The sequence below is a fragment of the Pterocles gutturalis genome, unplaced genomic scaffold (genome assembly GCF_000699245.1).
Source record: "Pterocles gutturalis isolate BGI_N339 unplaced genomic scaffold, ASM69924v1 scaffold45155, whole genome shotgun sequence".
In the NCBI taxonomy this organism is placed as follows: domain Eukaryota; kingdom Metazoa; phylum Chordata; class Aves; order Pterocliformes; family Pteroclidae; genus Pterocles; species Pterocles gutturalis.
Genome location: NW_010147523.1, coordinates 10,371 through 23,669, shown reverse-complemented (window position 1 = coordinate 23,669; position 13,299 = coordinate 10,371). Strand labels below are relative to the sequence as shown.

At 45.3% G+C, this 13,299-nt stretch overlaps 1 protein-coding gene across 1 annotated transcript in view; it reads left to right on the top strand.

Moving 5' to 3' along the window:
* Positions 1-3,062: 3,062 nt before the first annotated feature.
* The window catches only part of ACE2 (angiotensin I converting enzyme 2), a gene marked incomplete at its 3' end in the record, with an annotated part of 16,825 nt that continues 6,588 nt past the window's right edge, over positions 3,063-13,299 (top strand). Inside the window, 7 exon segments of the mRNA XM_010086071.1 lie at positions 3,063-3,252; positions 6,264-6,421; positions 8,299-8,392; positions 9,008-9,151; positions 10,484-10,596; positions 11,153-11,261; positions 11,987-12,084. Of these exon segments, the coding sequence (XP_010084373.1) occupies positions 3,063-3,252; positions 6,264-6,421; positions 8,299-8,392; positions 9,008-9,151; positions 10,484-10,596; positions 11,153-11,261; positions 11,987-12,084 (906 nt within the window).

The window sequence follows — 13,299 nt, the reverse complement described above, 5'->3', positions numbered from 1 at the left end:
CTGCCCTGTCTTGTTCCTGCGGAGGAGGAGCCAGCTAAGCCCAAACTGCTGATGCTCAAGCTGAGGCTGGCTGCTGGTACCTGCCTTTTGCATGGGAGCTGGTCCCAGGTGGCTGAGAGGTCGAGCTGGACGGGCTGTGCCTGCCTGCAGAGGAGCAGAGACGTCTGTCCTCCTTGCTGCCATGCAGCTCTGCTCCCTACCTAGAGAGCAGACATGAGGATCTCACAAAATCCCCCTCTTGCAGAAGGGCTCCCAGCATGGGGAAAACCCCCGTCACATGGGCTGAGGGCAGCTGGTGAGCCAGGGAGGGCTTTTGTCTGAGAAAAGGCAGATGTCATGCATGCAGAAGAGTTAGTCATGTGGGAAAAAGGCAGCTTGAGGGATTAAAAGGACTATTTGCCCAACCCCCAGTTTGAAGGATGAGAGAGAGGATCTGTGTTTGCCCCCCAGTTAAGCCCAGTTGCGGCTGCAGCAGCACAGCCCCTCTCCAAGCACGTCTGCTGTACCAGGGTGATGTGTGGAGAGTCTGAAGACACCCCCGGGCCATCCACTGCCTGCACAAAGTCACTTTATGGGGAGTCCTCAGAGCAAGAATTTGCAGGTATTTAACTGATGTGAGCCGCTTTTTGGCAAATGGCAGAGGAATGGCAGAGAGTGGGACAGCCGCAGCTCTGTGCAGGCAGTGGGGCAGCTGTCCCCTGGCAGCTTGTCCTTCCTGGGGATGCTCCAGGGGAGGCAGCCCCGGCGTTGTGCAGCCACAGCCCTTCAGAGCCCCCTTCTGCACATCGGTCTCCGAGTAATGCATATGTCTGTCTTTTATACTCTAGGCAGAATGACAAGGTGTAGCAAAGAGCTTAAGCAGTGCTCATGCCTGGAAAAATGGCCCGATAATGGTCTTTTAAGCGATTTTAAGCATGTGGTGCCCAGTATGCAACACAGTGGTTTCTTATTGAGGCATGCCCTAAATGCAATTCTCTGTTATTACAGTCCTAGTTTCATAGCACAGCTCAGCCAAAAACACGAGTGATGATGCAGAAAACTGCTCTAACAGAGCCAGAGTACAGCTGAACATTGGTGGGCAGCTATTTAAGCAGATGTCAGATGACCTGGACGCTGGGGACTACCAGACTGGGAGTATCAGGTAGGAGCTGGGAGCCACAGCTCTTGCTGCAGACCCGAGGGGTGGAGGGGAGGACTGGCACACTGGAGGAGAATGAGCCTGTGTGCCCATCACGTCTCTCCTGGGCCTTGCTGTATCCCATATGGTCTGAATGTGGGAAGAAAAAACAGCTTTGTGGGCACTGCCAAGCTGGGACTCCTTTGAAAGATTATAATTCCAAATGACTGTAAAAAATTGGAAAAAAATGGTTTTAAATCAGTCTGATGGACTTCAGCTCAGAGAAATTCAAAATGCACTAGTTAGTGCCATCCTAGAACCAGATGTGCAGAGACAAAAAGGGGAATGGCTGAGCAGGTAGCACTGCTGCCAGAGAGGACTGAAATGGGTCAACACTGGAATATGAGTCAATGTTGACTAATGTTGCCAGAAAGAAGCTGTGTATCAGCAAGGTACAGCATGTAAGATGCAGATGGTAACTGTACTACTGATCACTGACGAGGTTTTGGTTGTGATCAGATATGCACACCATCACTGAGGAAGCACAAATTGTGGAGAGTCTGGATGGCACCAAGAAAAGTAACATGTGATTTAGGGAGTGTGACCTCTGGGGAAGGGTTGAGTGAATGTGATTGGCTTTCCCCTGAAAAAAAAAAGATTGTTAGAAGGCTGCACATGGATGACAGAGATAATTTCTCCCTGGTCCACAGGACATGGGTATCTGAAGATTTTGAAGCAAGGTGCTTCCTCAGGGTCCCTGGTTTCTTGCTCTGCTTGCTGGGGACTCCTGTTGCTGGTGACCCTCCTGAGGCCGTGCTGTGTTCAGCTCATTGCAGATGGGAGGGCTGGAGCTCCTTTCTTGGGGTTTGGCAATGAAGGGGCTGATTGATGCTGCTCCCATGCAGACAGACTCATGGTGGTTTTGGAGAAGCTCTGCTGGGAACTGGAAACCAACCTCATGGATGTGGCTGCAGAGTTGCATCTCAGAAACCATCACACCCTTCCCCCCCCCCCCCCAAGAAAGAAACACAAACTCAAAATAAAACCAACCAAGTGATCCTGAGCAGAAATAGGCTAATTTACAAAGGACTAAGGTATTGTGTGATCAATAACACTCAACCCAAGCTGCATTTCCAGAACTAATTCATGCATTGATTTTCCCATTGATTTGCAGTAAGTGCTGGGTTCCTACCTAGATTAGCAAAGGTATTTAGATATTAAACTGAAGTCATGTTAGTAGTCTTAGTCATCTTAGTACTTAAATACAGTTGATTTATAGTTAAGATTATGTCCCTATGCAAGATGCTGTGATCCCACAAAATCTCTTGCTACATCTTGATAGTTCAGTGAGCACCTTTGAAAATCTGGTTTTATATACTCCCAGTTGCTTTGAAAATTAGGTATATTCTCCAAATCACAAGGGCTTGGCAAAGCCTTTTAAAGCATGGGCCGAAACACCCAACCCGGTGCCCTATGTCAGGCTAGATGGGGTTTCTTCCTGCCTGGGAGTTAAGGTTCATGGCTTGGTGTTTCAGTGAAGTTTCTGAATATTTTTACAGCTGATCACCAACCTGTTAAAGGATTCACAGATTCTGAGCTACCAAAGACATGGGCAGGCCATAGATAAAGTGACCAGCTGTATCATTGACAGCACATTTGGGAAACATTAACCAAAAGTAAAAGCCTTTTATAAGAAGGCCATAAAATGGCAGGAGTAATTATATATTTCCAAAGTTAATAATTGACTTTTGTTTATTTGGCTTTTTGTAAAAAACTTTTTCCTTTCTCTCCTACAATGGATAAAACCTACAAAAAGCCTGGCAAATTGGATTCAGACTTTTTTCTTCATGCCAGCCCTGCTTGAAGGCTGATGAGACAGAGCCTGACAGAGAAGCTCACCTGAGGAAACCTAGTTTGTTGGGAGGTTCTCAGCCTGGACATGAATATGTTGGTCCACCTCTGGCTTCTCTGTGGTCTGAGTGCTGTTGTGACCCCTCAGGATGTCACACAACAAGCCCAAATGTTTCTGGAAGACTTCAACAGGAGGGCAGAAGATATCAGCTATGAGAGCTCCCTTGCGTCATGGAACTACAACACCAACATCACCGAGGAGACTGCCAGCAAAATGGTAAGTGGTCTGTCCTGCGGGTTGTACTGTTGTTTTAGGAATCTGACAGCTACTTTCTAGATTATTTTGGTTCCACTGAGGTTGGCTGGAATTTGGGTGCTACTTCTTTGGTAGCTATGATTTAGTTTCAGGAGGGTAGAGGGGCTTGCTTTAACATAGCAATGAATCACTGGAAGTGCCTGGGCCACTACCAGCCCCTACAGTCTAGGGCTGGTGCCTGGGATGCCCTTGCACTGCATGGGGACAGCAGGAGGCTGGACTTGTCTCTAGCTGTCACCTCCAAGTCACCCCGGTGAGTGGAAGGAAAAGGCGAGGGAGCTCTGCATGTTCAGCCCCAAAATCTGAGCTGGATGGAGAGAGACACCTCCCTCCACCAGTGCCTCCCAGAGCGGTGTTTCTGTGTGGGACCCTTTTCCTCCTGGAGAAGGCACAGCCCAGAGGGGAAGGTCTTCTTGCAGGGCCCGGGCTAGGTGCTGCCCTGCAGCATGAGGGAACGGGATTTGAATCTCGTGCCCACATGAGTTCAGGTCTCCCATTTTTTAGACTGAACTAACACTGGGCTTTTTACTGACATGAACAACGCTCTCTCTTCTATGTTGCTGAAATTGTTTTACTTCTCACAGAATATTCAAACATTTTCTGAATGTAGGCATTCTATTAAATGTTTGCTGATGGTTTTATAAAGTGGTCCACACCCTTTACCCAGTGGGGCACCTTCCTCCCTGCTCCCTATCACTCTTCTCATAGTCAGGGCTGTTGGTATGCTTACTGCCTGTAGGTATTAAAGTGGGAAAGATGAAGTGAGATCATGGATTTCCAAATGCCAGCGGTGGAGTTTGTAGTACAGTGATCTAGTACATTGGTTTGAAAGTCAGTTTCTCTCTGCTGGAAAGACCACATGCTATCCTGCAAGACAGTTCTCCCTGCTTCTCAACACCAACCTCTAGCTGTCCCAGCCAATGAGGTCTCTAGGCAAGGACTGTGTACATCAAGAGCAGTCAGCCCTGATCTGTCTGCTTACCAATACTGCCATGCCTCAGCCTAGCATCTCATAACCTTGGAGCCTTTCAAAATGAACAAAAACACCTTGAATTTTGTAGTTGTGTATATTTTAAAGTTAACTCAAGTTCTAGAGAAAAACAATTCTGAACGTAAAATGAAGATGAACATCCTACAGCTGCTTCTGCATAATGGTTTAAGTCTTCCACTTTGCAGTCTTACAGCTTAATTAAAACATGGTTAGTTGTCATATTTCTTAATTAAAGCAAGGAGACTAGTTGCTGGAAGAAATCCTAGTGACTAATCATTGTCAATCTGGAATGTTTTCAGAGACACCAGGTACTTAAACTGTAACATTTCCAAACACGTAAAATTAAAGCCCCATATAGTACTTTCAGCATTAATGAGGTGATAATAAAGTACCTGAGGAGGTACCAGCAATAAGAACCAATTAGTCCAGTGCTCAGATAGGTTGTTTTCTCTCACTTGATTTCTTCAGTAGCACTGGTAATTAACCTACTACTTCCCCTCCTCTCTTTCTTCTGGAGGAGCAGAATTAATGAATACTGTCCCTTCTGGCTCCTTCCCATCCATTTTCCTTGTAAATTGGGCCACAAACCCTGCAACTCTTCCTCTGACTTATCAACAAGTTGCTCTAATCGGGGAAAAATCAGACAGCAAGCTAACTTCTTTCCCCTGGCTTTTGTAGCCAAAGAGCCCCCTCTTCTGCCCCAACGCTCCTAAGGCACCTCTCTGTCCCTGCTCAGGACAAGGAGTTCAGAAACAGGTCACACAGTGGTGCTCTTCCTCTGGGTGATTATCAAGCTCTTGCCCACTATGCTTTGCAAGCCCCTGAGCAGCGGCAGGGCTGTTTGCTCTGCTCCCATCAAGGGTGAGAGTTTGGAAAGCCTCCTGGGGATGGCTGCCCTCTCTCATGGGCAGGGGGAGACATGGGGCTAGGACAGCCGAGGGTTTATGTCTGCCACCACCTAAAGCAGGTACGGGGTGTCCATTGCGCACAGAGCTGGACAGCCTGGGCACAGCCCTGGTGAAAGCGTTAGCCTTGCCTTGTGTTTGCACAGGGGTGAAGTGTGCCTGAAAGAGCTCTTCAGGCACAATGTGACTTTTGTCTTTCCTGATGCCTCAGCAGAGAGGGATGGGTGTTACAAGTACCTTCTCCACAACCTGGGAAGCTCTGGCATGAACCCAATTAATTAAGCTATCCCAAGGAGTCAGGTTAATTAGTACTGGTTTTGTTGACATTTTGGGCAGGTGCTGAGGTGCTAAACTATGTACAAACACATTAAAGATGGTGAATAAGACAGTCCCAAATCCAAATAATGTTCTTATGGTGCCACTTTGTGCACTGAAATTTGGGAGTTTCACCTGTCATGGGATGTAATTGCAGCAGTGGTAAAAGCAATCGCATGCAAAACATTCAGATTTCACATGCCAAAATTAGGCACCTGTTTAGAGCCTCCTATGCCCCAGTATAATCTTTTATTTACCAAAACTCCAGGAGAAAGTGATGTTTGCATAATGAAAAGACTCAATATCAATATCTTGACTGCTGCCTGTCACTGTCACTGAAGCAGAAATGGGGAATGACATCTGGGTCACAGACTTCTTGTGCTCTGGCTTGTATCTGGTTTCTGTTAGGCACGCGTGGGGGAAGGAAAGAACTAAGGGAAGAACACATGGCAATTTAGAGTAGTGGGGAACACAGCTAGGTGATGCTGGATCAATTATAACTAGCACAGTGTGAGGAGACAGTCCTGCTTTTTGCTGTTTGCAAAGAAAAATGGTTATCTGGATGTGTGAGTAAAACAAAGCCAAAAAGTTCTCCAGCTGTTTCACTGTGCAGTGCAAGTGCTCGACCTGCAACCCACAGGTGGTCTCCACAGATGAAGTTCCCCACAGAAGTAATATTTTTGCCGACTGAGTAGATCAGGCTGCTGCACTCTTGGAGGAGTAATTCAGGGTTTGTGTGAACCCCTTGCAGAACGAGGCGGGTGCCAGGTGGTCCGCATTTTAGGTGGTCCGCATTTTATGATGAGGCCTCCAGAAATGCCAGCAGATTCCCGTTAGCCAGCATCCAGGATGTTCTCACCAGGCTCCAGATCCAGACTCTCCAGGACAGAGGATCATCTGTGCTGTCACCGGAAAAATATAGCAGAGTAAGTTGCTGAAGGTAGCTTGTTTTTTGCTGGATGAGTTGAGCTGCCTCCCACAACACCCGTGAGGGATGGCACGGTGCTTGTCTGGGGATGATGCTGTATCCCAGCATTGGTATGGAGAGCATACCTGTACGAGGTGACCACAGCATTTTGGGACTGGAGGGGGTGTCTGGCTTAGGAAGCTGGTTTCTACTCAAGTCAGCAGTTTTGCCGTGTAATCTATGGAATGAATTGCAAATGCACACACGCCTCAGAGCTGTCCTTGCACAAATGGCCAGATTAGTCATAAGAGGAAAAGAGGACCCATGGTAAGTGCTTGGCAAAGTCCAGACCTAGGGCAATGAGCAGAAAGGGATGAGTGAAAGGACATTCAATGAGTCAAAAAGGTGGAGGTGGAGAAAGTCTTTCTCTGCACATATTGCATTATCAGACTGTGAAAAATAAGGGAAGTTTCTACGCAGTGGGTGCCCTGGGATGCCTGAAATCAGGGAGGGTTGGCCATCTCCTTCCACAGAAAGCTGCTGAAGGAGCAGCTAGAGTTTAGCAAGATTCATAAAGAGCTTTGGCATTTCCTCTGGCAACTTCATGTAAAATGCATATATATGGATAACGAGTATATGTAGAATTGGAGTGAGCAGTTATGCAGATTCAAAAGGGACTTAGAACCAAATGTTTGAGGGTTAAATTAGCTTCCTGTTGCCAGAGATCAAACTAAAACATAGTGTTTAGTTAGGCAATCCTACAGTCCTGATTACAAAAGGATTCTGAGATTTTTCTGCTAGGATCAGCAGTGTTAACCACCGTGCAAGAAAAGCAGCAGACTGGCCGGACCTCCTCTCTTGTCTACATGACATGTGTTTCCGGAAAGACAGATTACCTTGGTGGGAATGCTGACAGTTCATACAAATACAAATATGTATTCATTTCGGAGCACAGCAGTGCACTGATGCAATGCTGTTGAGGAAGCATTTTGTTAAGTATCCTCACTGTTTAGACACTTGCAGTTTCCTAGATCAATGGCCTTTGGGGATTAAATTGTTTATTCTTGCTTGAAAAGTGGCTTTTTGTACAGTCTGAAGGGATCCCATAGGAATTTAAATATTTAAATACTCTTCACTGATACAAAAAATTTCCCTAGGTGCCCACTTATTTTAAGATAGAGACAAAGTTAAAGCTAGTCATTAACTACCCCTCTCACTGACAGCTCTACGTAGTTCTGATTCAAAGCTTTAAATGAGAAATCATGTAGTCCTAAAGGAAAAGCTAAAAGTGGTGGATGTTTTTCTTGAGGTATGAAAACCTGAAAACATTAAAAAAAACCCCAAACAAACCAGAGCTAGGTAGCATAGCTTCTGAGACAGAATGATTTCAGAGGAATATGGCCTTCAGCTTACCCAAGACAAGAGCTGTAACTTCTCTGTAATGGAATATAAGCAGATCTATGGAATCAGTGTGATGTGATGTTAAAAACCACAAGCAACAGTCTTTTTACTGCCATTCAAAATCATGACCTACCTGGAAAGTTTATGTGGGTCCATGCTTATTATTGCTAAACTTTATTGTTTATTCCTGCTGTATATTGACAGCTCTCTTGTGATAACCTGTGCTCATTAAATCCAGAGCTTTGTCTGACTGGATATTAAGGACCTGGAGATTATGTCATGTATTTGGGAGATTATCTGTCTTTTCCAGCTAGGTCCTGCGTTGGTGATGCATCTAGGCAAATTCTTTCATTAATCTCTACTGAACTTAAACATATGCTTAAATGTTAAGCTGGTGGGTGAAATGTTGAATTGAGCTCTTAAGGAATTAGCATAATTGGCTATTATTTTTCACAGGCTGGGTTTCTAACGCGCTATCTCCCATCTAACTTGCAGCTGAGCACTGTGCTAAATACAATGAGTACCATCTACAGCACCGGGACTGTCTGTAAAATCACTGAACCATCTGAGTGTTTGGTGCTGGAGCCAGGTATGGTATTAACCACTGCCCCTACTGTCTCCTTTGCACTGAGGGTTCAAAAGAAAAAGCCCAAGGGTAGCTCCTGACTGCAACAGAACAGGCTGCAGTTTCAATAGATATATCCTGCTATCTAAAGCTTAGTCATCATTTTATTGCACTTTGCATTCAAGGACCTCCAGCGGGCCTGCTGCTCACAAGACATGCTGTCTCCTACTTGTAGTAGACAATATTTGGAGAGGACTGCTCAGCTTGTGTGACAGCCTGCCAGTCTCCTGGGGTTTGCCTATGTCACAGAAAGTCTATTTTTTCCCCTGTCATGAAAGTCTTGTTGGTCTCATTGTTGCATTGAGGCCAGTCCCAAGAACACTACCGACTTAAGGGAACCTAATGCAGAGAAAGCATTTAAGGGACTCATTATCTGCTCCATGTCTCTTAAAGAGAAGAAGGGGAAAACCTTCAATCAGAAAATAATGCAATAAAATAATGGGATATTTTAGTATATCAAACACAAAATGTTTTCTTCTTAGTTCTTTCTTTCGCTTTGGCTCATTTGCCTTCTGTGAAAGAAAAATAAGGAGATTCTGCTTTTTTCAAGGCCTAGTACTTATTTTTTTGTTCTGACAGGTCTGGACACTATTATGGCTAACAGCACTGATTATCATGAGAGACTGTGGGCCTGGGAAGGCTGGAGAGCTGGTGTTGGCAGGATGATGAGACCATTATACGAAGAGTATGTTGAACTTAAAAATGAGGTTGCAAAGCTTAATAGTAAGTCCCAAAAATTTTTTTCATTTTTACTGGCTTCCAGAAATGAAGTCTTGCACAATTTGCACAGAAACTCAAAACCCATACCTTTTTGCACACTGATGACCAGTGCTTTGCACATAATTTTCTTTTGTTTTGCGCATCATGGTGAGAAGCAATGTAGACAGTTGCCATTGACCAGATCAGAGGTCTGTCACCTGCCTGGAGCAAAAAGGGGATGTCTTTGTTGGCACCTTTTCCAAATGCCATAGTGTATCAGTGCTCTTCATTGCATACTCCCTTACCCAGAACTGCACCGCTTGTGACTTAGGGTCAAGCACGCTCAATTTAAACAAGTTCTGAGTGCTGCTGAGTCTTGGCGACATCTCCTCTTTTCTGTTGGCCTTGACCTTCTTGCACCAGCCACCAGCAGCGGTACATTTATAAGCATTATGTCCTAACCAGAATGATCTGATTCGGTAGGCCTGGGCCAGCAGATACAGCCAAGTGCTTAAAAAGGATTTTGCTCTAAGGGAACTGTGCTTCCACTCAGAGACCTCCACACAAATCACAGGGAGCTGTCTTTTCAAGAAACAATGGCAGGTGGTTGCTATTTTTCTTTGGGGGTCTTCTAAAATAGCTTCTGAAATAGCTACATCATCTGTCTCCTGGACAGACTGAAGCTGTATCACTTACTTTCCTATACTCCTTGTTTTGTGAAAATTGTCAAGTTGGAGCTAGACACCAGGAATAAGAAATTATAGTCCAAATGGTTAGACAGAAAAAAACCCGAGACCTTAAGAAATGGTCATTATAATCTTCCTTCATACAACTAAGGAAGAGACCTCAGCTATGAGCCATTTCTACTCCAGGCTTGATGGAGCTCAGTGGACTAGAAGACTTAGTGGAAGTGGGAGCTGAATTTCTGTCCTGGTGTCTACAACTCCCCTGGTGGTTTTGTTGCTGGAGAAGGAGGCCCATATTCATTGTCCACCAGCCTATACCTTCTGTGATAATCCCTTAGTATCCAGCCTGAGCAGAGGCTGCCCTCCCTAATAGCCACAGGAGCTCCAGTTAGGAGTGGCGATTTTGTTTGACCTCTGTCTCCATCTGGAATGACCGTAACTAGCAGATACCCATGACTGCAATTTCTGCATTCCTTGGAAATCTCCTGTACCTGCATGTTCATGGGACAGAGCCTCAGGGGAGCCCTCTCCTCCCCTCTAGACCCAGAGCACCTGGCACTTTGCCGTTTTGCTTTGGGTCTGCATGGGATCAGCAGGGAGCTGCGCTGCTCCTGCAGACCTGAGCGATGCCATCTGCGGTATCCTGATGTGACACATCCATGCTTTACAGATTATTCTGACTACGGAGATTACTGGAGAGCAAATTATGAAGCAGACTATCCAGAAGAATACAAATACAGCCGTGACCAGCTGATTGTAGATGTGGAAAAGACATTTGAGCAGGTAGAGGAAGGAAAAATCTCTCACCTGGGCCACAGGGTTGTGTTTTGTGATGGTGGGCTCACGTCGATGTTTTGGAGGAAGATGAGACCTGCTCTAAACTGGCTAATTTCAGTCTATATGGGGTTAACAGATGTTGGGAGACATACATGACATTTCTACCTCTGCAGCCATTCTAGGACCAACTTGGTCCCCTCAGGCCGCACTGTGCCAAAGGCTGGGAAAGAGGGAGCTCTGCAGATCCGTGTCTCTGCTCCTGGTAGGGCCCATGGGGGGGAGGGGAGGTAAGTTTCCCATGGGACAGATGGCATCTTTGATATTCTGCATCTAAAGTTAGCAATGCTCCCTCCCTCGTACCTGAGCAGGGCTTCTGGGGCCAGGATCTGAACTCAGAGCTTGAGCCTCGAGGCAGGGAGCAAAGCTCAGCTGCAGGTTTGTGGTGCACTTACCTGCTGGGAGAGTTTTGTCAGAGACACCTTCGAGGCTTTCTGTTTGCGAGGGATGAGTGGCTTAGAGCAAAAAGAAAATAATTTGTTTCCCTTTCTTCCTCTACCTCCAGATAAAACCTCTGTACCAGCAGCTGCATGCCTACGTGAGGCACCGTCTGGAGCAGGTCTATGGCCCCGAGCTCATCAGCTCCACGGGATGCCTCCCTGCTCACTTGCTGGGTAGGTCAACGAGGCCATGTCGTGCAAGCCTGACTTTGTACACAGGACAGTCACCTTCAAGGCACGTGGGAATAGAGTAATCTGCCTGTTTAATCAGCATATTAACGAACAGATTACAAATAAGAGAAAGGGAGAGGAGAAATGGAGAAGTCCCTGGCAGAGATGCCACAGGTGTTTAGCAGCAGAAGCAGGTAGGAAGGGCAGGTGTCTTCATACTCGCTGGAGCTGGCAGCATCCAGCTCAAAACTCCAGCACTGGGCTGGGACATTTCCTGCCCCTCTGCAGCACTTGTCTTCCTTAGAAATGAGAATTTTAGAGTTGTGGGAGCTTAGGATAAGATCTAAAAGGAAAAACATTTCATGACTCTGCTTTCAAAGCATGCAACATCAAGCTGCCATAACTGTAACGTACATGAACACAGCAGTGGCAATCATATGGATTAATGGCATGGATGGTCAGTTGTGAATAGACCTTTAGGAAGGTGATCAGTCCTGAAACTGTATTGTACAAGAATAGCTGATTTTGGGGAATAAAAGGATGTTTGATCTGAGTTTGATCTATGCATGACTTCCCAGAACTGCTCCCCTCCACATCTGGATCAGGAATGTTTAGATGTATAGGAGTCCCTATTTATGACACAGCACAATTTATAGAACTGCCTCGCACTTTTGAACAGTATGTAATCAATCATTTGAAGTATTTCTACGTTCCTCTCTTTTTTGAAGGTGATATGTGGGGTAGATTTTGGACAAATCTATATTCTTTGACTGTTCCCTATCCAGAGAAACCAAACATTGATGTAACTTCTGCAATGGTTCAAAAGGTAAGACATGCCTTTATGCAATATTCATTATGTAACAAATCTAGATGATATAAAAATTCTACACTACATGTCAGCTGCTCTCTAGAAAACCATAGCTGCACTATGGCAGACACATCCAGCAAAGCATTGCTTTCCGCATCCTTTGTTGCTTTTCGCCTTAATGTGTTTGTGCATTTTCCACTGTACCTGTTCCCTTAGCTGTTCTCCTCTTTTTTTTTCCTCCACCCTCTTTGACTGGCTTAATCTTAGCTCCAAATCTATTTTCCTCAGAGACACTTATCCATTAAGAGATACCATTAAGAGATATATTTTGTACATATAAATATTTCAGGACTCATGGAGTTGGCTGATATCAAATATGACCTTTGCTAGCCATTACCATAATCAAATAGTTTGTATATTGGGGGGTGGGGGTGTGGGTGGTGCCAGTCATGTTTATTTGGATACAGCTGGGAAACTGCAATGCTGCCTGTTATCTTTTGATAACTGCATAGCACCATAAGGTCTGTGAGATTTGTAGTGCTAACAGCTGTGACAGCACCTTTACCAGACTGAGAACATGGGTGAAGATAACTCTCTGTAGTCTTGTCTAAGCTTCACTCCTTCTATAAAGTAAAAATGATCAGTGGAATTTGATTTCTGAAATATGATTGTTCACTTGAAATCTCCCCTCTTCTCAAAGGGAGCATTCCATGCAAATGTTATGGTGGCAAGAGAAGTAATAGCTAAATTTGATTCATAAGCAGTTTTCACAAGTCTGCATTAATCTCACCTCTGTTTTACAGTATTGACCCTCTTGTAGTCATAAATTTGTGTGTATTCAAGTACCACCATGAGGACAGAAGCGTTACAGAGCCTTGGAGCAAAAGCCGGACTCATCTCTGTTGGTGGATGTGCCCAATTTAGGATTCTCATCCAACTGAGCTGTCAGCCACCCAGATCTCTGTGAAAACTCAGTCCAGTAAATGCAGAGCTCCTGCTTTGTAGAATAATAAGACCACTGAATGACAAAAATATTCTGGATATTAACATACAATCTGAAAAGCAACTCCTGTAAATACATTTTCTGGGTCTTAGGGTTCTGGCTGAGATCTCCTCTCATGCATATCTACTGGGAATGCAGCTCCACGCCCCTCAAATGAGTTATCCCTGACTAAAGGGGCTGAAGGGTTAGATCCCTGATCTGACATGCTACTGACAGGAATGCATTTTTTA